Source organism: Manis pentadactyla, chromosome 18 (assembly GCF_030020395.1).
Source record: "Manis pentadactyla isolate mManPen7 chromosome 18, mManPen7.hap1, whole genome shotgun sequence".
Lineage (NCBI taxonomy): Eukaryota > Metazoa > Chordata > Mammalia > Pholidota > Manidae > Manis > Manis pentadactyla.
The window spans coordinates 30,234,439-30,261,607 of NC_080036.1; the positions used below are offsets into that span (position 1 = coordinate 30,234,439).

Below are 27,169 nucleotides of genomic sequence, written 5' to 3' on the forward strand. Positions count from 1 at the left end.
TCTTTAATTGATGACGTAGGCAATGAGTGTGCTTGTTCCTGTAAACTAAGCCATCTGATGATTCGAGTTAAAAGCTACTGGGATTTATAACAAAATTCTAATTTTTTTTTTGACTGAAAGGAATTTCTGTGTTTTACAAATAGGTTTCACTTGCTACATTTCTCCTTTTTCCGCATTGCTTTCCTTCTCCCACCACAGAGATCCTGAAAGCAGTCGGTCTAGACAATAATAGTTTGGGCCCATTTTGACATTGGACATCCTGATTTTTTAGTATTCCAATTGTAACCATTTGAGGGATTTTTAGCCATTTTATCTATACATACATGCTGATTTAACTTAAAATCACCCAGCATACCTGAAGCCTTTGATGAAATCATCAGAGGAAGTAAAATGCACGCCGCAGGCTCGATCCACTCGCATCCGGAAAGCCACCTCCCCGGCCTGCGCGGCGTCTTTCTGCCTGGAGGAGCCGAAGGGCCTTGGGAGGAACTGGGGAAGGGAATCTGAGTCCCTCCTGACAGCCACACCTTGAACTCATCACCAAAATGAATGCCAAATGTGCTCCAGAAGGAAACTTAAAAACCACACCAAGGGCACCACAGAGGCCAGACAATCCGGCCAAACTGGAAGTGCATTTTACCAGCAATAATGGAAACACGTGAAACCAATAGAGCTGTAAAGACAGCAACTTTCATTCGACAACATACTGCACTTTTAAAAATGCTATTCCCTTTCATTCAGTAATTTCACTTCTGGAGAACTAACTGTAAAGAAATGGCATTAATTTCATGGTAATGATATTAAAAGCAGAAAAAAAACCATCGGTATCAGAAAATGCATGCAAGAGGAAAATAAGGAGTGTGAGAAAATATGGAGAAAAATTGAATATTTCATGTGATAGAATAGTCCACTCAGTGGTCCACTGGTTCATGAAATTGTGTTCACTGAAGATTTTTTTAAACATGAAAATTGCTTTAGACATAAAATTGATGAAAACGTTAGGAGACATACATTTGTACAGTAAAATTGCACAATACATAAACACAAAGGAAAACATACCCTTGGTAAAGCCCTGGAAATGTTAACAGCATCATTAAGCAACAAAGGTTCTAGGCTTTTTTTCCGTTTATAATTTTCCAACTGTTTCCAGCTTTTGTTTAATGACTACACATTACTTTCACTGTAAAAAATAATTTGGAAATCTTATCTAATTACTTGCTAATGAATTACAGGGAGGGTCGATGAGTGATGGGTGATTAGGTCCCTCTCTGTGGTCAAACCAGGAGCAGCTGTCGGGTTTCCTTCTGCCCCGTCGTGCAAGCCCAGCCCATTCATTTACGCTCCCGCTGGCTGCGTCTCCAGGGCCCTAAGTGGAGAACTCGACAGAGGGGCCGCTCCCATTTCAGTCTTGCACCTTCCTACTCAGTTAATGTACAATTAACCTTACTGCAAACCAACCATTTCCTGTGTCAATTAAAAAGTGGAGGTTTCTATTGTGAGACCGGGGCAAGTCCTGGACAAAGTATTTTGTGAGCACCAGTCCTAATAGATGTAAGAGGCTTTGCAAAACCTCAGAGCCCTATCTGGGCCCAAGGGTCATGTGATTATCTGGACAGCGCCCAGTGAGCCCTCATCAACCTGGCCAGGCCCCTGCTGGCCCCGCCTCCAGCCAATCCCCGCCCACAGCCCCTGCACATCACAGATGCTGACGGGCCTCCTGGCGGTTCCCTGCCCCGCACCAGCTGCAGGCGCAGCCGGCTGCCAGAGCGGGAGGGCAGGGCCGCTTGCTGCTCTGGTCAGAAGCCTCAGTGACAGCAGACCCTTGTCTGCAGCCTCGCAGCACCCTGCCCACTCCTGGGGCTCCCTGACAGCAGGTCAGCCCCCATGAAACCCTCCAAGGTGTCCCAGCGCTACAGAAGCATCCGGAGAAATGCCAGCCAGCACTATCTCTACCAGGAGTCCCTGCTGCTCAGGTGAGCCGGTCCCATCCAGCCCCTGGGCAGAAGAGGCAGGTGTGTGAGGTAGGAGGGCCCAGGGCACCCGAGCCTCAGTCGCCTCCGACCAGAGGGAAAAGCCCCCATCCTGCCCGCTTCTCCTTCCGCACGAGCTCAGACTCCTTTCTCCCGCTTTCTGGACACCTGGGCCTGTGACCTCAGCAGTGTGCACACAGAGCTGCTCTCTACCTGCCCACTGGCCGGGCATCCGAATCCAAAAGGCTGGGTGCAGCCTGGCTCTGTCGTGGCCACATCCACAGGCATGCTTCATCTTTACTCTGTTTACTCATGGGGCAACGCCGAGACACAGAGAGAGAGTAGACAGTGTATCTGTCATGATCAGGTGCCTGTTGGAAAAGGCTCCAGGCTGATTAGAAGTAGGGAGTGCTATTTGAATAGTTAAATATTTGTAAAGGCATCATTAATTTGGAGAAATAGGAGAAAATTCTCCTTTGAGTAAGTAAAAGCAAACTGAATTAGGGCAAAGCAAAGGAATTATTTTCTTTTAAGTGCACCATTGATCAAATAGTGGTCATTAAATATTCTCACCCCTGAAAAGTTGCATTAGGATTAGTATATCGATTGTTGCTGTGAATAAATGTTGCTACATGTTGAAAAATTGTTCTCCTGGAGCGTAACCAGTTCCCTGAAATATTTGTCCATGTAGATTTGTTTAGCTAATGTCTTGTTCATAGAAATTGCTGTTGATTCTGCTCTTTCGGGCTTCAAATGAGTCAAAGGGGGAATGTGAGGAGAGGTCTCTGGGTGATGGAGTTTGGTTTTATCTATTTTACCTCCAGAGTTGAGGGACAAGAGGGGCCCTGTTTGCACAGTTATCTGATTATTTCAAGGAGCCTGAAAAAGAAATTGTTTCACCACCACAAAAGCTGTTGCTATTCAGGAATCGCCCATAAGCGTTCTCTCGTCTCCTTTTAGGACATTTTCTGGTGGGGGCTTTCATCCGTGAAACCATTTGACCTGAGAAACCACTCTCTTTCAGCAACCCACTAAAGTAATAGAATCCAATGAATGTGTTTCCGCGGCTGCCGACAGGGCCTATTTCTCTGTCTGCCGCCCTGCACACGCACACTTCCAGAGATGACCCCGGGGCGGGGAGATGCTGGCCTTCCCAGGGCACAGCAGTCTTTGCTGGAAGCAATTCTACTAATCAGATTTCCTCTTTAATGTCCTAATCCACTCAGTAACTTGGATGACAGCTTTACTGCTGAAGAAGCAGGGGACAGCAACGATCCAGAGCAGATCTTCCAGAACATACAGTTCCAGAAAGATCTCATGGCAAATATTCGCTGCAGACCCTGGACCATGAGACAGAAGCTGCAGGCACTGAGGTAAGGGTTTCAACAGCAAGTGTGGGCCACCGCAAGGGTGCTTCCCGCTAAACCACGTGAGGGGTGGGCCAGTCACTCTTGACCAGACTTAGGGAAGCCACAGGGGTGTTGCTATTCAAGAATCATTCCCTGGTCTCCTTTGGTGAGATTTCTGAGGGGTGCAGCCGTCCACACACAGCCTCCGGGTGGCCGGCTCCTCTGTGCGTGTGTCTGCATACACATGTCTGGGTTGGGCGTGTCTGTCAGTGGAGCATTTTGGGTTTCCTCCCTCCCTTTCAAATGCTAGATTTTAGCATTGTTTCTAGAGGTGAACAAAATAACCAAACTTGCCAGAGACAGGTATACACCCAGAAGGAAAAATAGGTGTTAATTCTACATGCATGGCTCTCACCTTCCTCCGGGGGTGAGGAATCTCTGTGGGCTTAGCGTCCTATCAGAGAGCCTGTTTAAATCAGGGCAAACAGCGGAAGGGGTGAAGGCAGGTTGCCTGAATTCAAATGCTGCCTCTCCCAATCCCTAGCTATGCAGTAGTGGGGAGTTTTCTTGATTTCTCCTCCCACCAGCCCCTTTCTCTTTAAAGCTGAAGTGGTGGTGAAGAAGAGCACCTGCCTTCTGCAGCCATGTTTCCAAAAATGTCAGCCTCCAGCCTCCAAGGTCCTATTAAACATTCAAAATTCTGGTTTTACTCGGACCTTACTGAGTCAGAAACTAAGAGAGAGGCCCCCAGTATCTCGAACATCCATTCAGTTGATTCACATCCTAAAGTTCAAGATCCACTGACAGCTGTTGAAGAAATAAGGGAGATAAATCATGAGTGTGCTCAGCATTGTATCTGGTATATGATTGTAACCCTGTAAGTGAGGAATGGCTGGTGACGCTGACGCCTGGGGTGGCCGTGCAGGGAGTTAACAGAACGATCTTAGTGACCAGCACCACGGAGCTGCCTCAGCCTGTGAAATGGGCCTTCCTGGCGATGGCGACGTGGCACCTGAACTCCAGGCACCCACCATGCACACGGGACCAGTCCCACAGCTGTCACTCTTAGAAGTTTCCAATTAATTCTCCTTGTCAGTTATCAGCTCTCATCACCTGTTTCTTTCAGGAAGGATGGCATTTTTCAGATGAGAAGACTGATGCTCAGAGATGTTAAGTGGCTCGCCCCAGGACACACAGCTTCTTAGCGCTGGGATGAGCTTTAAACCTGGGCTCCCTGACCCACCTCCACGGTTCTGCTCCACTGAACAGGAACACCCCTGAAGTAATTAATCAGAGCAGTTCATCTTAAAAAACAGTCCTATGTTCTCAGCCAGTTTTTAACAATCAGAAACGCTGATGATTGGTTATTGATGATCAATGATTACTGATCACTTATGCTTAGTGAGAGGCGAAGCCTTTTTAACCTGCAGGTGGAGCAGAGCAAATGACAACTTTTCTGTCAAGAGACTTCAGAAACAAAAGACACCCCAGGCTGTCTGCCATGGTGCGAGGCTGTGTCACCAAATGGCGATGCCACCAACATGCTGGCTGGCGGGCAGACTCAGAGAGCAGCTGCCGCCCCCTGAGCACCTCGCTTATCATCCCCTTGTCACCCAGCTCCTCTCCTGGCACCTTGGGCAGCCATGGGGGCCATGCTTCACTAGCTGGGCCCCGAGGCGCCTCCGAGGAGGGCACTGAAGCCTGACAGCTCGGGGGTCAAAGCAGCTGTGCTGACACAGACAGAAGCAGGGCCTTCAGCTCTGAGCCTGAGCAACAGCTGCCTGTCAGGAAGGATGCAGCACAAGTCTGTTGCCCTCATAGGGAAGCAGGTGGTCAGTGTCCTTGGAGTGACACCGGTCTGTGGTGGCTGAGGCTAGGTCGGGGCCTCCCTGCCGCCGCAGCACCCCACTTGTCCTTCTACCGAGCACAGAGCCCACCCCCTGTCTTGGTCATCGTGGCTTTAGGTGTCCTTCACCCACTAGCCAGCAGGCCCTCCAGGGCAGTGACTGCTTCATGCTCCTCTGTATTCCACTATGCCTGACCCAAAATAAGTGCACAGAAAATGCTGGTGGAAAAAAAATTAAATAACTACATGAAATGAATGATTATTTTGCTTTTATGGGCCTCTGTCTTTCGAGGCTCTGCAGGGTAGGACACAGCCCTCAGGCTTGCCCGCAGCCGTTGGGCTGTGCAGAGGGCCTGGCGGCCATGAGGGCAGAGAGGTCCAAATCCCAGCCCTCGGCCGGGTCTTGTTTTGAAGCGATCACTCCATTCATGGAAAAGAGAGTCAGCTGGTTTCCCGTGCCTCAGAGTCAGGGGGAGGCTGTACTGTGCATGTCCAAGATCTCCCCGGCAGTGAGCAGGTCAAAGCAACAGAATGAATGACTCAGAAGAACTCAGCTCTTCAGCCTTGAATGTCACCTGGAAGTGGCCGACCAGGGGCAGTGAGGGGGCTTCATCAGGGCAGGATCACATGGCGTCACCCTGAAGGTGGCAGTCAGCTCCAGGAGGCTTAGACTTCTGCCCCGTGGTACTGGCACTGATTTTCTAACCCTGTTGTTCCTTTAGGTGTGGACTTCACTGTCTATCCCAGTGAGTTCAGTCCATTTCAGGAATTCATCATTTAGGCACAGAGTCACATGTCACCTGATCTCCAGTGTAACATCTCAGTTAGCGTATCAGGGGCTTGTGTCAGCCGAAGCGGGTTGTGCGTGGCTGTGCAGACCCGACTTTCTTGCTTATGTTGATGAGACACCCCCCTTCGCTTGAAGCAGACTCTCTGAAGCCAGGTCTGGCTCTCACTGACTAGGAGGAGGGCTGCTGGGACAGGTGCAGGGGCCTAACGCCGTGCCTGCTGCACAGATGCGCAAGGTTGACAATTCCCAGCCAAGCAGGAGAGGGAAGGGCTCTCACAAGTTCAGCTCTAACTGATTTGGGTATCAACTCATCATTTCCCATGAATTCATCCATATAAATGTTAACAAACACCATTTGGAGGAGCTTTCTGGTTACCAAAAGTCAGGAAAGACGGGAATAACTACCCCGCCACCAGCACGGTGTCCTACACTGCCCGCCTGCCTCTTCTAGCTGCCCGTTCACATATTTTGCCATGATTTTAACTGAGATGCTCACCATCATGCTTTTCCTCTCGCAGACGTGCGAAGGAGATCGTGCTGAAGTTTGAAGGCAGGTTGACCAGGACCCGAGGCTACCAGGCAGCAGGTGCAGAGGTAGGAGCTCACCTGGGGATGCCCAGCCGCTGCTGCATTAAGCCCGGGTTGTCAGCATCACTTGTGACCCTCTGTAGAGCAGGATGGTGAGCTGGAAAGGCTGCATTTCCCAAAACTTAAAATTTTAATCTTAGATGCCATTACTTCCCAGCTGACCCTGGGTAAGCCTAATTCATCAGAAAAATAGTAACTTCACTTGGGAGAATGACCTGGCATCTTTCCTGACTTAATCTCGCCCATATGTGCAGCTTTTATTCACTGCATGTCTTATAATAAGAAAGTTAGAGGCCCCTTCTGATGCTCATTTTTTAATACACTAAGGTTTTTGTTGTTTTCCCCATTCAGTTACTGAAAGCTAACCTTCAGTACATATTAAAATTATCTATAAAGACATTACAATAATTTTCATAAATGTTTAGAAGACAACGAACAAAATCATTTCTCCTCCTTTGACCTCCTCCTTCCTAATATAGTGTCTTTGTAAAAATCTCACATTTTAGTTATTGAACATATAATTTTCACATTATACAAAATTACTCCTCTTTTCACTTAACCCCATAGCAGGGGTTTTTCCATATTGCTATGTGGTTTTTATGCTTACCCTTTTCAACAACTAAGTAATATCCTGTCAGATAAATGTGTGTTAACTTAATTAGCTGCCTGATGCTGAATATTTAAATTGCTTATAATTTTCACTAATAACCCTGCAAAGCCTACCTTGACACATAGAGCTTTTCCCATCTTTCTTAATTCCTCTCCTAGGATAAATGTCAGAACTATAATCATATTAATTCATGTAGAAAAGAATATGTTTCCTATTTTTGGCTCTTGATAAATATTAATAAATGATTTTCGCAAAGTCTTGGTAATTTAGATTGCCATCCACAGTGAGACAGTTTCCTGTTTTCATAATCTCCTACCAGTGTTGAAATGGTATTTTTCAAAAGCGTATTCTTTTGAACACTGATAGAGGCATACCTTTTAGAGTCCCTGAAATAAAAAGTATTCTTAAAATAAAGTTTCAATGAAAGCTGGTTATAAATTTTACATCACTGAAAAGTTATAAAACATCAAGAATGGCAAGTAGTTCCTAGCCTTTCTGCCTTCTTACTCCTCACAGATGCTGCCTGAAAACTCTAGGCCCTTCTTTTGACCCAAATTGTCCATGTCTCCTATACGTGTCACACTGCAAAGATGCCTAAGGAATGAGTATGTGAAACAAAGTATCCTCTTATGAGCCTATGTGCAACCAAGCCCTCTCCTTATTTTCTCTAAATAAACTGTGAAATGCTATAGGAAAACATTTATGAAATAATATAAGTTCCTCCACTCGAGTTCAGAGTTCAGACAGCCTGTAGTACACATGGCAATGAAAAAGGAGCGGGACTTTCAGGGCCAGTAAAGCTCCGTATGGATTAAGGGTACCTTGATAACAGGCGGCATTAGTAGAAGCAGTTTCCAGGATGAGAAAGGTAAAGCCCACACCTGCTGGCCGTCCTCCGGTACACAGGACGTTCGTGCTCACCTAGGATTCCCCGGAAGGCTCAGCCAGCACTTACCAGCTGCGTCTGTCCCGTCCCCCGAGCCCCTGCAGATTGGGGGTCGTCCATGCTTTGTGCTGGGGCGCAGGGTGGGGGGCGTGAAGAGGTGGCTTCTTCGGCCTCTGCAGATGCTCCCACCCCAGCACGTCTTCCTGACACGTTGCTTCTTCCCTCCCCGATTCAGAACAGCATTCCAGTCCCTTTCTACATTTACAAGTTTTTATAACCCTGGAAATTTTTATAGGGCCCAGCACCCTGCAAAGGAGCGAGTAGAAGAAGGTGTCTGTCCCTGCATGAGTACTGCCTGCAGCCTCATGAGTTCTGTCTCTACTTAGAGAACAGAGTTTATATTATATTTATTATATATATGGTTTATATTATAAAAATGGTAACTTTTCCAAATAGGACATTTTGTGTAATATGAGTTCCTATGCTCCCATGACTCCCACCACTGAGATCTGATCACCACCCTGGGCGCCGCCATTCTACCCTCCCTTGGGAATCACCACCCCAGAACACAGGAGGTCCTCTGGAGCCACCTGCCTGCCCCCCACCTGCATTCTCCATTCCCATAGGTTTCTGCTTGATTCTAGAAGGAATGCATCTTGTTGCAGTCTTGCTGCAGACAGACACATTCCTCCACGGCTCTGCTGTTTCTTAAGCACAAACACATTTCTATGTTGCTTAAGAAAGCAAAGTCTGAGTGTGTGAGACGCCAGGACCCAGGAAGCCACGTCGGGGAAATGCTGCCAGGCACACGGGACAGCAAGCACAGGGGCAGGCCACCGGGTCCTTCTCTCACTTCCCTGCTCCAGGGGATGACTTTGAAAGCGATGTGGTTTTCACATTTGATTCTTAAAATCTTTCTAGTTCTAAAATCCTATATCCTGTTTCTCCACGATGCCAACCAGGGAGGTCACCCCATGGAAGCTTCCAGGGTGTGACTGGGCAGGAACGGTCCCTCTGCCTGGGAGCTAAGGGCACCCTGTGGTGGCATGTGGGCTGACTGGCCTCCCACCAGGCCCTCCTGCTCAGGGCCCCCGGCACTGCCCTCTCTCCCCACAGGGCCGGGGCAATCCAAAGCACTAAGCCACCCATGCAGCCCCTTACTTGGAGCACCAGGAGATAGATACAGGGAGCCACAGCTGTAGATGTAGGTTGATGGGTAGACACGTGACAGGCTTTCCTGACACTTAGAATTAAGTCCGAACTCCTTCGCTAGGCCCGCCTGGTCTGCCCATCGCCTGCCTATGGGCTCTCCTCTCCCTCCCCTCCCACTCCTCCTCCTCTGCAAAATGCCCAGCTCGGGCTCACCCACCACCTCATCCTGCTTCTCCCCTTCTATGTAGCTCCTCTAATAATTTATTATTTATTGAAATATTGATTCCTTTTCAAGTCTCAGCTCAGGTATGGCCTCCCTGGGCAGACCTTCTCTGACCCCCTTGTTTAGGAGAGCCTTCACCCCCATATGAGGGACTGGCCGGCGGCTGCCTCCCCCCTGAGTGCAAACTCCACCCCGGGCGCCAGCTTGCACTGTGTGAGACACTAGGACTGGGGGAAATTAAGATTTTAAACTTTTGGCGATTGCATCAAACACACAAGGCCAATGTCCAGACCTTCTGGTGGGCAGCTCTGGCCAGGAGGAAGGCTACAGGATGCAGGGTACACAACGGGCTGGGACTCATCTTCAGGGTGTGCTCTGGCCCCCTGGTCCTTAGGCAGGGCTGGGAGTGGTAACCACCGAGGGTTCGTTGGCCATGTGGATTCCTGGGCCCCTTCCCAGGGTCGGCCAAGCGGGTGTATTTGGACGCCTTTCCTCCAGTGCTTTGCAGTGGGGCCTGTTCTCCGTCCCTGCTGCAGGAAGGGTGGGGGAGAGGCAGGCTGTGACTCCAGAGAAAACGCACCTCATGCAGACACTGGGGCCCAAAGCGGGTGCCAGCCCTGGGCAGGAGCACAGAGAAGACAGGCTGGGGGGCCGGGTGCTGTGTTGGTCCTACAGCTGCCCAAGGCTGTGCACCCACATTTAAAGGCACCGCGTGGTGGGTCTGGGAGCTCCGCCTTGGTCAGGGCCCTCGCACCCCGAGGCCATTGCCACCTCCATGACTGTAAAGCTCCCTCCCCTTCTGCCTCCCCTCCAGCTCTGGCGGAAGCTTGCTCGCCTTGCCAGTAACTTTGTGGTCGTCTTCATTCCCTGGGAAATGAGGATAAAGAAAATTGAGAGTAAGTGCTGGCACCCAGAGGGATGGGATGCAGTCCCAGGGGCCAGCTGACAGCGAGGCCCGGAAGGGTGTGTGTGGCTGGTCCTCACCCTGCTCGGCCAGGGGCACCCACCCAGGGTGCAGACCCAGCCTGGGTGTGGGACAGTGGAGCGGGTGACGGGAGTCTGTCCCCACCGCCCCCCAGGACAGGGACCATCCCAGCCTGCGCCCTTCCGCATTCCTCCACGGCTCTGCTGTTCTCTGTCAGCTCATTCACCGGCCAAACACAACACGAACCCAAAGGAGTGAGTAAATAGTTGTGTGGATGAATAAGAGGCTACCAGGGGCAGTTGCAAAATAAAAATACAAAAAGATGCATTTTCTCGGAGTTGATAGGAACCATTTACAAGACATAGCCCCCAGAATAAATGAATCACCTTCACAATCACATTGACCAACCCACACACAATACCAGGAAGAAACTCTACAGTAAGTCTGAAATAAATAAAACTATAAAACTGGACCGCAGGATAAAAACAAAAAAAAATTTATTTTCCCAGTATTTTCCCTACAAATGTTTAATGTAGTTCAAAAAAAAATCTCAGTGTAATGTTTCTGTGTATTCAACAAAATGATCATAAAACTTATATGGAAGATTCAACGTCCCAGAGACTAATAAAAAAAATTTCTTTAAGGAAAAGTGCAAATGACTGGTGGAACCAAAATGTTCCAATAAGTCGTCAAAGCCCCAGGAACGGCCGCAGTGTAGTGCGATGCCGCAGTGAGGCCGCCGCACCAGGGCAGCCAACTGGAAGAGTGCATTAGATCCTTCACTTTAAAGTTCCATTAAGTATTTAAATATAAAATAGGAAACCATGAAAGAATTAAAGGAAACACAAGTAATGGGGGTCTCAGAACGGGAGCCTGCCTAACTAAATAATGAAGAAGTAATTCATCAAGGAAAGTACTGCTATATTGAATTACATATAAAAGAAATTTTACATACATAAAAAAAATAAAGCTAGAGGTTCGAGGACAAAACAAGGGGGGAAAATCCATTTTCAGCATTTAAATGGAATTTAGCCATTTCATGCACAGCTGGTGGGAATGTACATTTCTAGAGGAAAGTTGTACTTTGTACCCAAAGTCTTCAAAATGTTTATACTTGGATAAACTCTTCCAGTCCTTAACAATCGGGGAGAAGGATGCCAGAGCAGAATCAATGCACAGGGCTGCACGATGCGGTTGGTGCCCCTCCTGGATCCGGGCACTTGGCCGGCCGCCTCTTCTCAGCTGCCCTGAGTGCTCACTGCTGTGGCTCACAGCTGCCCCGTTCTCTAGAGAATCGCCCTTGGCCTGCATCATTCCAGAGGGTTCCCTCCAGCCCCGCTGGAGAGCCGAGGGACAGTGACTGACTGGGGGGTATTCATACCCCACCCTTGTTCCAGATGGGACCAACCTGCCTTCCAGAGCTCCCATAGGGCCCGGCTGAGCCGGGATCCAGGTGAAGCCACACCTCAGCCCTTTTCCCTGACCTCCCTTGACCCGCTTGCTGCCTTTCTCCTGAGAGCACACCTCAGCATACCATGTGAGCCGAATCCTTTTCTCAGGCTCTGCTTTTAGGAACCCTGACCTTAGACAGAAGGTACTTACCGCAGTTACATACCTACTGAACACGTTACCTAGTGAAAAGTTGAAGACTTCCTAAACGTCAGGGGTGAGGGATAGGTTAAATCAACTGTGAGAAACCCATTTGAAGGAACAGTAAAATTCATTTCATAGAAGAATGTTTTTTGCATGAGACAATGCTTGTAATATATTGGTAACTCAAGATGTTTGTTACAGAGGGATGCCAATTTTATACAAAAATGCATACAGTCAGAGGATTGGAGGGTAACACTCAAAGTTTAAGTTAATTCTAATAGTGATTTTAATTTGATCTGCTTGGAATTGGTACATTTTTTTGGTTCTCTTTGTGATTTTGTGTGTTTTCTTACTATGGCAAACACACACTAGATTTGAAATAAAAATTCAAGAGACATTACTCTTTAAAGTATGGCGTAAATCTCCCCTTCTAGAAAGTCATCAAACATCTAACTTCCTCTAGGCTCCCTTATTTCCTCAGTAGAAATTTATTCTTAAACACATTTTTTTATTCTAGAATAACTTCCCATGTAAAGAAACGTTGCAAAGGGAGTTCCCATAATCCCTTTGCCCGGTTTCCCCTAATGTTAACATCTAGCAAACTGTTAATTATCTTGAAATTAAGACAAAGGGATCCTTAGAAAAATCCCTGGAATTCTCAAAACTGTGCAAAATGAAAAAGAGATACATCAAATTCTCATGAACATAGGATATAAATTAGATGAAGACATCATTGGGGAAATCATTAAAACAGGGATTTCTTTTCTGCATATACATCTGGTAGGTATTAACGAGCGTGCTGACCCCTGTAAAGGACCTTCTCGGGAACGCGCGCCGTCCTGGCGTGCCCCGTCTGTGTCCCGCAGGTGTGGGAAAAGTGAGGGTTGCCGTAGGAGAACTTGCACCAGGAGCGTTTTCCATGACCTGTTCTCATCCCCTTGTCTCTGTTTAGGTCATTTCGGCTCTGGTGTTGCCTCCTATTTCATATTCTTGCGATGGTTGTTTGGAATCAATATTGTGCTCACAGTTATGACAGGTGCTTTCATTGTCATTCCAGAGGTAAGAGCTATTTCGGGAGAGAAAAAAGCGCCTTTTGTTTAAAAGAAGAGATGTCAGAGCAGAAGCATCAGATGACCTCCCTGGTCCTTGTGGGAAGGATGGTCTGTGTTGAAGCAGGGCGTGGCACACTTCTTCCATAAAGGGCCAGACAGTGAACACTTCCGGCTCTGTGGCCCGGCTGTTTCTGTCACAGCTATTCAAACCTTCCCTGTGGTACAAAAGCAGCCATGGGCAGAAAGTAAACGCATGAGTGTGGCTGTGTTCCAATAGAATTTTATTTATAGATGCTGAAATTTGAATTTTATATCCTCCTTATGTGTCACAACATATTCTTCTTCTTCTGATTTTTTTCCAGCCATTTAAAAATTCAAAAACCACCCTTAGCTCTCGAGCCATATAAGAAGAGGCAACAGGTTGGATTTGGCCTATGGACCGTTTTGCCAACCTTGTTAAAACAAAACCCATTTTTCAACTGAACTTCATCCTCAGAGTAACTGGATCTATTTCCCATGTCATTCCAGAATTCCAGTGACCCCAAAAATTTGCCCATAGAAACCAGGTCCAGCCCAGAGAGAGGACACCCAGGCGGGCCCTGACCAGGCAGATAGAGTCTGGCCACCAGAGACTGATTTCCATCAATGGGAATCAAGCTGAAATCCACCCCCTTGGTGTCTGACGTGCAGCATCCTGGATGCGTGAAGATCAGCCACCCCTTTTCTTCAGTCCCCCCTACTCCCAAGGACCACATGCCATCCTTTTCTCTCCCCAGCTCATTGCAGGCCAGCCCTTTGGAAGCACGCCCAGCAAGCGCATCCCCGAGGAGCATGTTGCATCTGCCCAGGACCTGGACACCGTCTGGTCCCTGGGGGTGAGGCTGAGGCTCGGCCATACTCATCTCAAGGGAAGGGGGAACGGGGCTGCAGTCCTGGGACCCGGGGGCCGGAAACGACATGGAGTCCTCTCTCTGCAGGGCTACCTCCAGTACTCAGTCCTCTTCTACGGCTACTACGGCAGGGAGCGGAGGATCGGGAGGGCTGGCTACCGGCTGCCCTTGGCCTATTTCCTTGTGGGGATGGCGGTGTTTGCATATAGCTTCATCATCCTCTTGAAAAAGTATGGCTGCCCGGTTTCTCAAAATAGGTGTCAAGAATGATATGTAGTTTAATCTTGTCATTTAATCTTGTCCATAACCCTGTGAGTTAAATCCTAACAGCACCTGAGTTACAGATGAGAAGACCAAGGCTAAAAGAGATATGGTCTTTTAGGCTGACATTTATTGAGCAGTTATTACTTTGTGCCGGGTTCTGTGATGAGTCTGGAGAGACTCGACTAGTACAGGCTTGCCAGCTGGTGTGAGTTCAGGCCGTGTGGCAGCTGCACTCCCAGAGGCCTTGGTGACCAGGGGTGCAGGAACCAAATGCCCTCTTGACTGTACGTGTGCCTGTGACCGAGCTACAGACCTGCAAAGCCTGGGCCCATCTGTGCTGTGATGCAGGTCGCACGTGCAGTCCACTGTTGGCAGGAAGCATGGTGCAAAAAAACGAACTTGCAGGGTGGGGGTGGAGGTGAGGTGAGGGGTGGGCGCGCCCTTTGCCGCCCTTCTGCCATTAGCCTTCCCTCTCCGGCCTCCTCTGCAAAGCAGCAGGTGTGCTCAGGGGATTGCCAGGTCCACTGCCAGCTTTCACAGTCTGAGGCCTGGGTTGGAGCCAGGTAACTGCAGGCAGGCAGAGGCCCCGCCGGGGAGATCCTGCCCCGCCCTGGGGCCACCTGCTGCTTCCCTGATCTGCACCCGCTGGTGTGTGTATCCTTCACCTCGCCCTTTGGGGCATCTCAGCCAAGTGCAGGTAGACGTGTACACCAGCCTCTCCATCAAACCTGAGGAGACGCAGTGACTTGGGGGCCTCCAGTTCATGTGGGGATCTCTGGCTTAGCTTCCAGAGAGCCCACGTAGAAGACAGGCCCTTTAGCTAGAGGCCACAAATTTAGACAAATAGAAGCAAACTCGGAGCAAGAATTATGGATGCAGAGGAGAGGTGAATGCTCATAAGGGGAGGAACGCTCTGCAGGACAGGTGCACGTTGCCCTGAGTAGGGTTCGTGACCCCTACCCGCAAATGCATCCAAAGGACTGTCGTGTGCAAGAGGGACCCCACAGCTCTGTGACATAGGGTAGAGCCCCTCTCAGTGGGCAGGGGCTCCAAGAAGATGGGTTCAGCTCAAAGGAAAGGATTTTCCCTCACAATCCCAGCTGCACAGAGGTGGAGCTGACTGGCTCCCGGGCGCACTGTTCTGGGACCCGCTGGGGACCCTTGTCAAATGTCTCCCCCAACCCAGAACAGGCCGTAGTTTTCACATTGTGGGGATACAAGTGGGGCTGTATCCAGATCTCTGCTTGTGCACCCGCTCTGACACTGTCCTGTGACGCCCTGGGCGCCCTTCTGCAGGATGGCCAAGAACTCCCGCACGAGCCTGGCCAGCACCTCCGATGAGAACTACACCTTCTGCTGGCGGGTGTTCTGCGCCTGGGACTACCTCATCGGGAACCCAGAGGCTGCAGAAAGCAAAGCAGCTGCCATTGTGAACAGCATCAGGGTGAGTCAGGGGCCGGGCCACAGGGGGCCCAGCTGGGGCTGCTCAGGGCACAGCCTCTGCAGGAGGCCAGGCTGGCCGGGGTCAAGGCCGTCCTCCCCACCGTGGGGCTCGCCCAGGGCAGCCGCCGCACAGTGAGGCCGCTCGCCCCAGCACGCCCCAGGCAGCCCTGTGGAGTGCAGGAGGAGACAGCCTTCATTTTCATTCACTGTTTTCATCCTCTAAAATTTCAATTTGTGTATTTTTCATAAATCCACAAGTCACCACTGTATGGCGTGTCCATAGCTTGTGCGTGAATACAGGCAGGTGCGCTGGGGGTACCAGCTCTGTGTTGACTCACAGGGCAGTCCGATCACCAGCCTCCAGACCCGCAGGCCCGCGGGGCACACCCAGCTCCCTTTTGAGAAAAGAGTTTAGCTCATTTCTGGTACCCAAATAATTTCCTCCTCTCTTCTTCCCAGCCCTCAACTTCCTTTTTCTTATCTATTTATTAAGATACAAAGCAGTGATATTAGTATAATGACAGAGTGAGGTCTGGACGGTGAAGTCATGGTTAAGATTACTGGAAAAATCGCTTCTTACAAATATTTCTGGAGATTTGTTACAACTGACCAGGCTAAGCTTTAATGTGCCGTGTGTCTTCCCCCAAAGGAGGCGATCGTGGATGAGCAGGAGAAGAAGAAAAAGAGAAACCTGTACGTATACGCCTCCCGTGCTGCGGCCGCTGATACGCTCTTTCAAGGTGGTACGAACACTAGCAGGCGATTTGTATCTTATTTTCACACAGTCAGGCAGCTATTTTTTCTTCCTAAAATCTGTCCTCTTGGAAACGTGCTGTGTGGGAGCCAGTCATTTCTCAGCAGCAGTATTTGGGGTGGTTCCTCTTTCCAAGCGGCTGAGCCAGTGGTCTGAAGTTGACCAGTTTCCTGTTCTCTTACTTAGATAATGAAAGAGGTATTTTTAGCACCAATTTCTAGTTCACTAAAGTAAGTAAGGCTACTGTTATGTAGCAACAAGTCTCTGACATCAGAAGACCCGGACAGCACCCACTTCTTGCTGACGAGCCTTCCGGGTGATCTCAGGCGTGGAGTTCTCGAGGTGGGGGCTACCTTGGTGGTGGGGAGGCCCCTCAGCCCCAGGACTGCTGACCCTGAAGGGCCACCCCCAGGAAGGGCTATGCCCTGTCCTCATGGGGCAGGCTCACCGGCCCATTCGATGCCTTCGCCAGTTCAGGCCCCATGGTCAGCGAGCAGCGCCTGCGATGCGGAAAGCCCGTCCCGAGGAGCGCCCGGGACACGCAGAGTTGTGACACCAGGCAAGGCGAGGAAGCAGGCGGCAGGAAGGACGTTCCATGGGGGAAGGGGCGCTCAGCCCTCCCCTCCTCACTGACCTCCCCCATGACTGGGAAGCTCCCGTGCCCCTCGGGGTCCCCGCTTCCCCTCCTGTGAGCTGAGGGGATGGGTCTCCATCGGCGCCCGTCTGAGGGTGGAGAGCCCCCTGCACAGGTCTGCCTGTGGGCGCTGCAGCAGCAGACATCTCGGACCCTGCCCCAGACCCAGAATTAGGGTCTTGGGAGCGGGACACAAGAATCCACATTTTTAGCAGGTCTGGCAGTGCAAAACTCACAAGTGGCTTTTATGTTCCCTCAAATATGAAAACCTACAGGCGTCTTGCGTCCATTCAGCTCAAAGACGTTCATTCAGTGACTCTCTTACAAGCAAATGAACCAGCAGAAACCCTGTTTCTCCTCTCTTCCGCAAACAAATCCTGAATCGTCCTGATTCTGCCAAAGTCTGAGAAAAGCTGATGTGTCGGGGTCGTGTGGCAGCACGACCCTGCAGAGGATGGCAGCACGGTCTGGGACAGGACGGCGGGGGGTACCGGGATGGCGTGGGCGGGCCTTGCTCTGTCTTGGGCTTTCCAGCCCCAGGGCTCAGGGATTCCTCATCCAAAGCCCTCCTGCACGGGGGGGACAAGCCCACATCCCCTGTTTGACTCCAGAGTGAGTTTCCTCATACAGATGAAGAGCCGAGACACACGCAGAGGGAGACGTGGCCACCTGCCCATGGGCGGGACTGCACTTTGCGAGGGGACCGGCCCTTCTGCTCACCCCTCACGTCCCCTGGCCGCGCCCCCTTCTGCAGCCCTGCTGCGGGTCACACTCTTCACACACCCCCGCTGCCACCTGCTGCTGCCCCAGGGCTTCTCTTAAGGCAAAACCCGTCACGGCACATGCCCTGAAGCCAGAGGCCTGGCTGTACTGGGGGGCTAACGCTAACGGAGTCACCCTTGACCCACGGGAACAGCACATCCAGGTCACGGTGGGCAGACTGTCTGAACTCGGGGGCCCCCCGCAGGCCCTGCGGCCCCCCCCCGACCATCTCCACCTCACAGGCTCTACTGACTGCCCGCCTCACTCCAGACGTTCCCTGGGCTTTCTGGGGCCACTTCCCAAACAACTCCCTGCAGACAGGCCCTGCCCCGGTTCTGCTTGCGGGAGACCCAGGCTAACACTGGCCCCAAACAAGGAGATGCCTTAAGTAAGCCAGCTGGAGTCAGACAGGAGGTTTCGCTCCAGTGTCAGAAAAAGTGGATGTTTTCAGTTAAAACCAGAAACACACTTGTAAACGTAAATCAGTGTAGACCCAGAGGCCTGCTCACACTCTGGGATGCGCAGGAAGTGAGGCCGTGTGAGAGGGAGGCGAGCCCAGCACACCTCCCGGCAGCTCAGAGCACCCGGCAGACACCACGGGGCTGTAGGCGCGGGGCCTGTTCCCAGGGCTGAGGACGCACAGCCCTGAAGGGACTAAGAAACCGGGGAACTCACGTTCCGGAGGGAAAAGACAGGTGGTGAACTGCCAGGGAGCGCCGGGCGGGGCTGCGCACCCGTGACAGGCAAGGAGAGCCAACCGCCAGCGCGCCTCCCGCCGCCCTCCTCGGCCCCCTGGGCCCCCAGGGCTCGCTGCACGCGCGCGGGGACCCCAGCCCTAGGGGGCAAAGCAGGGACGGAAACCCAGGCCCCCAGCCCCCGGGCCCCGTGTGTGCGGGCCCATTCCGAGCCCACCGACGTTGGCTGGTTGGGTCTGTAACTCATTGCTTGTCTCTTCAGAAATGAGGAATTCTGGGGGGCGGTGGGGTGGGGGGCGCTGGTCATTCAGCGCGGAGACCGCACAGGCCAAACAGGTCTTTGTCTGTGCACCTCAGGGCCCTGAGCAGAACCCAGTGAGCTGACCTCGCACCCTCTCCCTGCAGGGCAGTGACCGTCTGCCTGAGGGTCATCGCCAACGTCCTGGTGCTCGTCTCGCTGGCTGGGAGCATTTACCTCATCTACTTTGTGGTGGACCGGTCCCAGAAGCTGGAGCAGTCCAAGAAGGAGCTGACCCTCTGGGAAAAGAATGAGGTACCGTCCGTCCCCCCGTTTCCTGCGTGCTGCCCTCTGCCCCCCTGTGTGTCTCACATGGATTAGCTAGAAATGGCTCCAGGGAAGAAGGCAGTCCCTTGTCCTAGAGCGGGGACCCCAGGGACTCTGAGCCGGGCGGTGACACCAAGAGCTGGCTGGGTGATCTCACTGCCCTCCAGCGGGGAAGACTTTAACTCAAAACCCCTCCCGCACCCGCGCTGTTCTTCCCCTTTGACTTTTGCCAACTCTGCTTTTCTCGCGCGGTGTTTCTTCAAGTACACGGTTCCAGAAACCGACCTCACCTACAGACCTGCAGTAGAGACGACGCCTGTCCCACCACATTGTCAAAGCTGCCCGTGTGCCCATCGTTGAGCACTTCGGTGGCTTCCATGTTACCAATAACGAACGCTTCCTGAACCAGCTCCACACCATGGCTTATCATTCCAAACATCTTTTCCCTCCATTTGTATGAATATTCCTGTGAACAGAAAATCACCAAGAGGAAGGTTATGAGCACTTTTACGATCTCAGTATATATTATAAGACTGTTGTCCTGAGACTTGGTTCAATTTACCTGTCAAGCTTTGAAAGGCAGAAATAGCAGAAATGCCACCTTTCAGACCACTTCTATGAAAATGATCACCATTCTCGGGATTTAAAAAGCAACGTGTGTAGGCGATATCTTCAGTGTACAATAACTTCCCCAAATCCCAGACTACATTAGCTAGCCTTTCCCCATATCTCTTTCTGTTTTAGGTCAATTAAGTGGGTTGTGTAAATATGTGCTTGTGTGTTGATAGGTAGGAAGGGATAGATAAATTTTTTTAAGATAAATTACGAAATTATTTCTTCCTTCATCTCACACCTCTTGTGCACCAGCGGCAACTCTTTGGTTTTCCCTAAGAACAGAGAAACAAGAGGCAGGCATAATTCTCCAGACAACTAACATTCCATGTACACAAAGAATATTAAATTACCTCTCAGCCTTCCCTTGTCTATTCTTAATAGTTACTGTTATTTCCATCTCCCATCCAAGATCTGGGAAGTAGAAGTGGAATGACGTGGTCACTGGGAAGTAGGGCTGGGACGCGAGTGAATCCCGAACGGCGGGTGTGCGTGTCTCAGATGAAGGAGAATTCCTAAGGGGAATAAACCCACGATAAAGTGGCCTTTTGGAAATGGCTCATTTGTAGAGATTTGAGGGAAGTTCTCCACGTAAGAGCTGCAAGTCCCTGTGAACACCCACTGGCCAAACGTGAGCAAGGGGGACCCACAGGCGGAAGCCGGGGAGCTCATGTCTGGCGCTTGCTCTCGGGCAGGTGGGCGTGGTGGTCTCACTCGTCACCATGCTGGCACCATCAGCCTTTGACCTCATCGCTGCCCTGGAGATGTACCACCCGCGAACCTCGCTGCGCTTCCAGCTGGCCAGGTAGGATGACCCCATGGGAAATGTCACCCCTCTGCCTGCCCAGGGTGGGAGCCCCAGCCCCTCAGAGCCACAGTTTGCTCCGTTTCCCCAAAACTTAGTGCAGAACTTCCCCTGTGATGCATCTCATAAAAAGGCAGGACGCCACAGGGCAGAAAGGGTGGGGGGCAGGGAGAGAGGAGGGCGTAGGGGGAGACTGGGAGGACGAGGGTGGGACAGGTGGGTGGAAGGGAAGCAGGGAAGCAGGGGCCGGGCGGAGGGGCAGAGAGGGCCAGCAGGCAGGAAAAGCAGGGAGGGCAGCAAGCGGGCCACGGGGAGCGCAGATCTGTGCCCGGCCGCCCCGTCGTGGGGCCCCTGCATGGCTTGCCTCTCGGTGCTGCAAGAGGCCCACCTTGCTTTTCCAGACATGAGATGCACGTAACATTTGCTAATAATTCCCCAAACCGTGGACCAGGAGGCCAGTGGGGGTGAGAGAGGGCAGTCAGGGAGCTACAGCAGACTGGTGGCCAGAGGGCCACCCAGGCACATACCCCGTGGGGGTCAGAACACCTCCCTTTATCCCTGGCTTCCTGAAAACCCTGTGTCCCCCTCTCTGCATTGAGCCCTAGGCTTCTGGATAAGGTTGGCTTGACGGTGGAGAGGGAGGCGGGGTGAGCCGGCTGACCTGCCCCCACCCATTCCGGGCCTGTGTTTGTGGCGTGGCACTTTCTGCTATAACACCTGGTGACATTCTACAGAATGAATTCTCTACAGAACCCCCAGGGGAGGGCTGCTCTCCCCCAGGAGTCACCCAGGGTCCCCCATACAGGGCCAGGTCATAAACACTTCAGGTTGTGAGGGTCCTAGGGCCTCTGTCGCTCCTGCTGAGGTCACAGCGTGAAATGCATTGACAACAGGACAATCGATAAATGACAGGGAATGGCCACGTTCCTTACAACTTTATTGACAAAAATAGGTGAGGGCAGGATCTGGCTTAGAGGCTGGAGCTGGCCACCTCCTTAAACCCAGTTATCATTTCAAAGACGGAAAAAGCAGGCTCCAAAGAGCCAGGGGTTTGCAGGAAGCTCTTGGACCAGTCCAGCTGTGGGTGAGGTTCTCAGCCCGCAGGCCTGGCCCCTGGTCTTTGCAACCTGCTCTGGCCTTGATGGAGAAGAGAAGTGCCTTCCGCAGCCCCGTGCTCACCAGGAGGCGGCGGGGAGACTCAGCCCTGTGGCCGCATTCTGTCTCACAGCAATCCTGTTACACTGATTGGCCTCATTATTCATGCTCACTGCCACAGAAACAGGCACCAACAGACTTGCCCCGGACGAGTCAGGGCTAATTCTGGTAATAAGAGCCAGACACATGGCTAAGTTCCGTGAACTCACCTGCAGCAGGCTGTGGTACCTCCCCCAGGACACGGCGAAAACCAGCATGCGATGGCATGGCTGGGGGGACCGAATCCTTCGGGCCTTCTGGAGCCAGCACCTGAGCTCCCTCGAGGCCCTTGCGGCACACCAGGCCCTGCCAGCGTAGGGATGAAACCTCTACGCTGATGGCAAAAGGCAGCCCGCCCCACTTCTGGGAGAGCCAGTGCAGCTCCCAGGATGCCCCGGGCCTCCCCCTGGCCCCTGCCCCGGGCCGTCAGCTCTGCACCGAGGAGGGGGCCTGTGGGGCAGGTGCACCTCCCAAAGCTTCTACGGGGAGCCTTCTCCTCGCCCAGAAGCTGCTTTCCTGATTCCATGGGCTGGTGCTGGTTTCCCGATCCTCAAGATGCCCATCTGTATGCCCGGGAGGTATTTGTAAGCCTGTTGTTTTCCTGTCTCATCTCATTTTTCCAAAATGAGTTAGATTTCTGCTAAGTCTAAAGGCTGCTTCCTGGGAAATCCCAGGATGTTTCCAAAGCCTTCCAGCTCAGGAAGCTGGCCTCAGGTCTTTGATCACTGGCTGGTCGAGGGGGCTGCCGGTGGATCCCGTCTGCTCCGGTGCCCACACGCTGTGGCTGTACCCCCAGTCCCTCCTGCTTGGCCCCTCAGTGCATCTGACAGGCTCTGTCTGCCGGATCTGGGTTCTCAGAGCCAGGCCACCAAGATCCTGAACATGTCTCTTGCCTCTTTTTGACTGTGGGTCACTTCCCTTCTCTGTGTTTTGATTTGACTTGTCCCTTAAGAGGGGGTGATTGTAGCATATTCCTCATGAGCAGTGAGAATCAAATGAGAAAACACCTGGAAAACCGCTCCATAAACCACAAAACGTGACACAAAGTACAGGTAACATACACGGCACCTCGAGCCCCACCTCCTAAGCTCTCGCCCTTGCTGCTGCACGGCGGCTTCCAGATGCCGGTCTGAGGACGGACCACAATGCAATCTCCTGAGAGGCTGTAGAGACATTCCCAGGCCCCCTCCAGGCTACTGGAGCAGGATGGATCCTGGAATTCTGTATGTCTTAAATGCCTTCCCCTTTTATGATTCTGAAGGAAACGAGGCTGGCGGCCGGTGTCTCAGCACGACCGTGCAGCGGCCCCTGAGCCCTGGGGTAGCGCCTGGACTTCTGTGGGGGATCCTGCCTCTCACAGTGGGCTTGTGGCTTTCAGGGTCCTCGTGCTGTACCTGGGGAACCTCTACAGTCTCATCATCGCACTCTTGGACAAAGTGAACAGCATGAACACTGAGGTGAGCACTCCATCCCCCGGGCACTGCCATGCACACACACATGCATGGGCACACAGGTGTGCACACAGGAGGGCCATCGTCCCTGTCGGGACTACTGCTTATACACGCACTCGTGCAGCATGCTTGAAACTCGACTCCCTGGCGGCCTCCTCAAGGTAAGGAGAGACAAATGACCCCATTTCCCGGCAGAGGAACTGAGGCCAGGGTTTATGGCGAGTAGAGGCCAGTGCTGGGGTCTTCAGACTCCAAGTCTCTTTCCACAGAACTGCCCCATTTACTTGAATTTCATCAGGAAAAGCTGTTACCAGCTGCTGCCCATAATCCAGGGGAGAGAGGCTGTGAGCCTCACTCAGCAAACTGGGAGAAAACAAGCATCTCGTGGGGAGCGGTGCAAGTGTGTCCCACCATCCAGGCCTGGGGTGGCCATTCCCTCCCAGGGTGGCTCAAGGCACATGTTTAGCCTGCCCTGCATTTTTATCCTCCTCTGAGGATACCCCTAATGGGGAGGGGCAGGTAGGCAGGGAGGGGGAGCAGGCAGCTCCCAGGGGCCATTGGCCTGGGCCATACATGCCAGCGTCAAATTCACAAGGTCAGAAGGCAGAGGAGGCCACAGAGCACAGCATCTCTGCCTCCAGGCTTAGATGGTGCCCAGACTGGGTCCTTGCTGGCCACCTACTGGCAAACGATGTTGGGCGTTTGACCTCAGTCTCCTCATCTGTGACACGGGGTCCTAATGCTTACCCAACGCTCTGGTGAGGATGGGAAGACAAAACATGGCTTAACCTGGAACAGCCTCTGGCACTTGGCAGGGACCACTCGGTGCTGCCCGTTACATCCTGACTTCGTTCCTGGGGCCAGCTTCCGTCGAGGAAGAATCCACGAGCTAGAGAGAGAGGAGACGGCGATACAGCAAGACAGGGAGATTATTCCCAAACACGGCGGGGACACTCTTGGTCCATGATAAATTCTTACTTACAAATACATGGAAAACCTTTTTGTTTTCCTTCCTCCCTCTCCCCACAGGAAGCTGCCACAAAAAACAGCACAAGTCCCTGGATAGATCCTACAGTCTTCGCTTCCACCAGGACGGTCCCTATGGAACAGAAATGGTCCACACCTGGGCCTGGGGGAGAGCCCGGGAGGAACAGCACGTGGGCCCCAGGAGGGGCTGGCGCCCCCACGGCCACCTCGCCTCTCTCAGAGGCCAACAGGACTGCCGTCTACCCGCAGGGTCTGCAGGACCAGTGCTGGGAGACATACGTGGGGCAGGTGGCTCCCTTCCCCCCTCACGGAACCCTTTGCATCCGTGTCATCACTTAACTCTGCACTGTCATCACCCACTTTATAAAAAAAGGAAAATAAGGGTCAGTGAGGGTTCATGGCTTCGCAGGTCTCAAATTAATAGTTATAATCAGTGCGAAGTCTCATGCAGTGTTTGTGTGCTGGGCGCCAATCTAAGTGCTCGGTCCTCAGAAAAATCCTGTCCTGATCAGCCTCATAGGCACAGACAGGGAAACCAAGGCACGGGGAGTCAGGTCCCTTGCCCAAGGATACAGGTAGCGAAGATGAGAATAAGGGTCTGAGCCCCGCCGTCTGCTCCCGCCTGTGCCCTGAGCCCCTCTGCCTTCCCCTTTCCAGACGTGATCTGGACAGAGAATCCCGACTCCGAGGTGTTCTCCCAGTGAGACTGAATCACGGGCCTCGAACAGCCTCCTGTGGCTCAGAACCACAGACCCCAGAGTCTTCCCTGGTCTCACGTCATGCTGGCCCCGGAGACCAAAATCCAAATTCAAATTCACAAATATTTTCTGAGCACCCTTTCAGTGCCAGAAATGAAGATGCCATTGGAGGGGGCCCAGTGGCCCAAGCCCACAGGAATGAACAGAGAGTGGGGGCTCCTGAAGGACAAGGGGGCAGCGGGAGGGCAGGGCGTGGGGCACCCAAGGGTCCCCTGTGTTTCAGGAGATGCTGAAGCTTTCCATCATCGATATGCTCTTCACCGTGGCCAGCATTCTGCTCATAGACTTCTTCCGAGGACTCTTCGTCCGATACTTAAGTGACTTTTGGTGCTGGGACCTGGAAAGCAAGTGTGTGAGTAAGGCGCCATGTCCTGGGGGGAGGCTCATGCGCCCGGACCTGTCCTTCTTCGGTGTCCAGTCAGAGAGACATGTGGCTGGGAGAAAACACATGCAGGAAGAGGGAGGCGTGCACAGGCTTAGCGTCCACCTTGCTCTGCCCCTTCTTGTTTATTGTTGGCCAGATGGCCACGTGACAGTGAGCTCTACGTGTCCGTAAGAGCAAAGAATTCCCTGTTTGTGGCTATAAAGAACTAACTGGTTTATGCACATAATTCTGGAATATTTATTAATGCAGAAGTTCATTTTTTCTTGTAGCCTGAATACGGAGAATTCAAAATAGCGGAGAACGTGTTACATTTAGTCTACAACCAAGGCATGATTTGGTGAGTACCGAAGCCTCCCCTTGCCTTTGCTGACGTCCCAGCTGGGCTCAGATTTTGTTTTACTGCGTGTGGGTGGGCCTGGCCATCAGGAACACAGCCGCGCAAAGTAAGGAAGGACATAAACATGAGCAGCTTCTCACTGAGCTGCATCACTAGTAGGAGTGATGGCTTTCCAAGCGTTTTGCAGGAAGGAATGATGAAGGAAGTAGTCTGTGTTAGGCCACTCCCGGTCCCAGCCAAAGATTTGCACAGGAATGAGTAAAATAAACTGCTGGGGAAGATCGGGGAGGCTGGGGGAGGGGCTTCTCCAAATGGGGGCTTCGAGGGGTGGTCGTCACAGGTGGGACCTCGGCCAGGCCTGCCCTCTGCTCCCCCCATCCCTCCAACATGCCTCCCTGACTTCATTTAGACACTGATCCCAGGAGCAAGGCTGTCCCCCAAATGACAGACCCGTCCTGGGGGGAGGCCAGAGGTCCAAAAGTCCGTTCATGCCAGGCAGCTCCCGGCCAAAGTGACCTGTCCTTAAAGATGCCACAGACCTGAAAGGGGTCCTCTGACCTATGTATGCGTGTGTGTGTGTGTGTGTGTGTGTGTGTGTGTGTGTGTGCGCGCGCGCACAGCAGAAGGCTTCCTAACGCATCCCTCCATCTCTGGTTTACCTATCAGACCACATGTAGTGCTACTTGTCAGACTACAAACAAGCAAAGAAAAGGAAGAAAAACCTTAGATGTTCCGAGTGCTCAGAAAACACAATCTCTCTTCAAAATCATTCAGTAAAATGCTTGGGGAATCAAGAGGTATAAAGTAATATTCCTTCAGTCAAATTCTATATTCTTAGAACCTACCACATTTTGCAGACTTTTCAAAAATACAGGATTAAAAATTATATACAACATGTATTTAATATTTGCCAGACAGGTACTTTGGTGCCTGTAATAACCAATTTAATCATTTTAAACCTATGAGGTAATTAGTATTATTTCCTCATTTTAAAGATGAGGAAACTGGGGCACAGACAAGCTAAGTGCCTTGCCTAACATCACACAAAGACAGGGATGTTTTTGCCTGTTGAGCAAAACCGAAAGTTTCTTCTAAAAATTTTTTTACTTATCAAACATCTCTACGTATACGACACTCATTTCCCTTCTATGAAATCCAGATTCCACAAGTGCTGTGCTGAACGCATGTCCAGCATAACCCTCCGAAGACCTGGGCTTTGTTCCGTAGTTGAGACCGATTTGCAGGGTGACTGCATGTCTGTTTCCCTGGGGCGACCCAGTTCTCACCTGTTGCCCCAGCTCCTTAATGCTTCGGACATTCGCCCCTCGTCTCGAGACTGCAGGAGATGAAATGAGCTAGAATGTGTGCGAGCGCTCGGCACAGCGTCCCACAGAAGTAGCTGCTCGATGCCTGTCGGTCAAACCTAAAAGTCAGTGGCAGATGAGCGTGGCCCTCATCAGTGAGGCCGGAGCTGGGGCGTGGCCCCGGCCGTGCGGTTACCCATCGCCGCTTCCCCACTCCCACGGGAGAGCGCCCCAGGCAACCCTTCCCAGGCTGCAAAGACGTGAGGGGGGAAGGCAGACACCACTTCATAAAAGTGAGAATCCTCCCTGGATTCCATTGTGAACAGAAGCAGGTACTAATCTAGG

At 51.8% G+C, this 27,169-nt stretch overlaps 1 protein-coding gene and 1 long non-coding RNA gene across 9 annotated transcripts in view; one reads left to right on the plus strand and one right to left on the minus strand.

Moving 5' to 3' along the window:
* Positions 1 to 477: 477 nt before the first annotated feature.
* Positions 478 to 27,169, plus strand: part of TMC3 (transmembrane channel like 3) — a 37,296-nt gene continuing 10,604 nt past the window's right edge. Inside the window, exons 1-15 of the mRNA XM_036931846.2 lie at positions 478 to 1,973; positions 3,197 to 3,343; positions 6,474 to 6,549; positions 10,229 to 10,310; positions 12,885 to 12,991; positions 13,761 to 13,859; positions 13,962 to 14,104; positions 15,435 to 15,582; positions 16,231 to 16,274; positions 18,832 to 18,979; positions 20,299 to 20,408; positions 22,981 to 23,059; positions 24,083 to 24,328; positions 25,022 to 25,150; positions 25,453 to 25,520. Of these exons, the coding sequence (XP_036787741.1) occupies positions 1,885 to 1,973; positions 3,197 to 3,343; positions 6,474 to 6,549; positions 10,229 to 10,310; positions 12,885 to 12,991; positions 13,761 to 13,859; positions 13,962 to 14,104; positions 15,435 to 15,582; positions 16,231 to 16,274; positions 18,832 to 18,979; positions 20,299 to 20,408; positions 22,981 to 23,059; positions 24,083 to 24,328; positions 25,022 to 25,150; positions 25,453 to 25,520 (1,715 nt within the window). The 5' untranslated portion in view covers positions 478 to 1,884. The remainder of the gene's footprint in view (positions 1,974 to 3,196; positions 3,344 to 6,473; positions 6,550 to 10,228; positions 10,311 to 12,884; positions 12,992 to 13,760; positions 13,860 to 13,961; positions 14,105 to 15,434; positions 15,583 to 16,230; positions 16,275 to 18,831; positions 18,980 to 20,298; positions 20,409 to 22,980; positions 23,060 to 24,082; positions 24,329 to 25,021; positions 25,151 to 25,452; positions 25,521 to 27,169) is intronic.
* LOC118935502 (uncharacterized) overlaps positions 8,083 to 27,169 on the minus strand; it is a 35,948-nt gene continuing 16,861 nt past the window's right edge. For 4 of the 8 annotated variants that reach the window (XR_008994715.1, XR_008994713.1, XR_008994712.1 and 1 more), the window contains exons 4-5: positions 23,801 to 25,135; positions 21,329 to 23,416 (exon numbers count right to left, since the gene is read on the minus strand). This is a non-coding gene — a long non-coding RNA (uncharacterized LOC118935502). Of the gene's footprint in view, positions 8,346 to 9,573; positions 10,282 to 19,281; positions 19,458 to 19,956; positions 20,119 to 21,328; positions 23,417 to 23,800; positions 25,136 to 27,169 lie in introns of those variants that run through there. The other 4 variants (XR_005033842.2, XR_008994714.1, XR_005033851.2 and 1 more) reach the window with 4 other exon arrangements.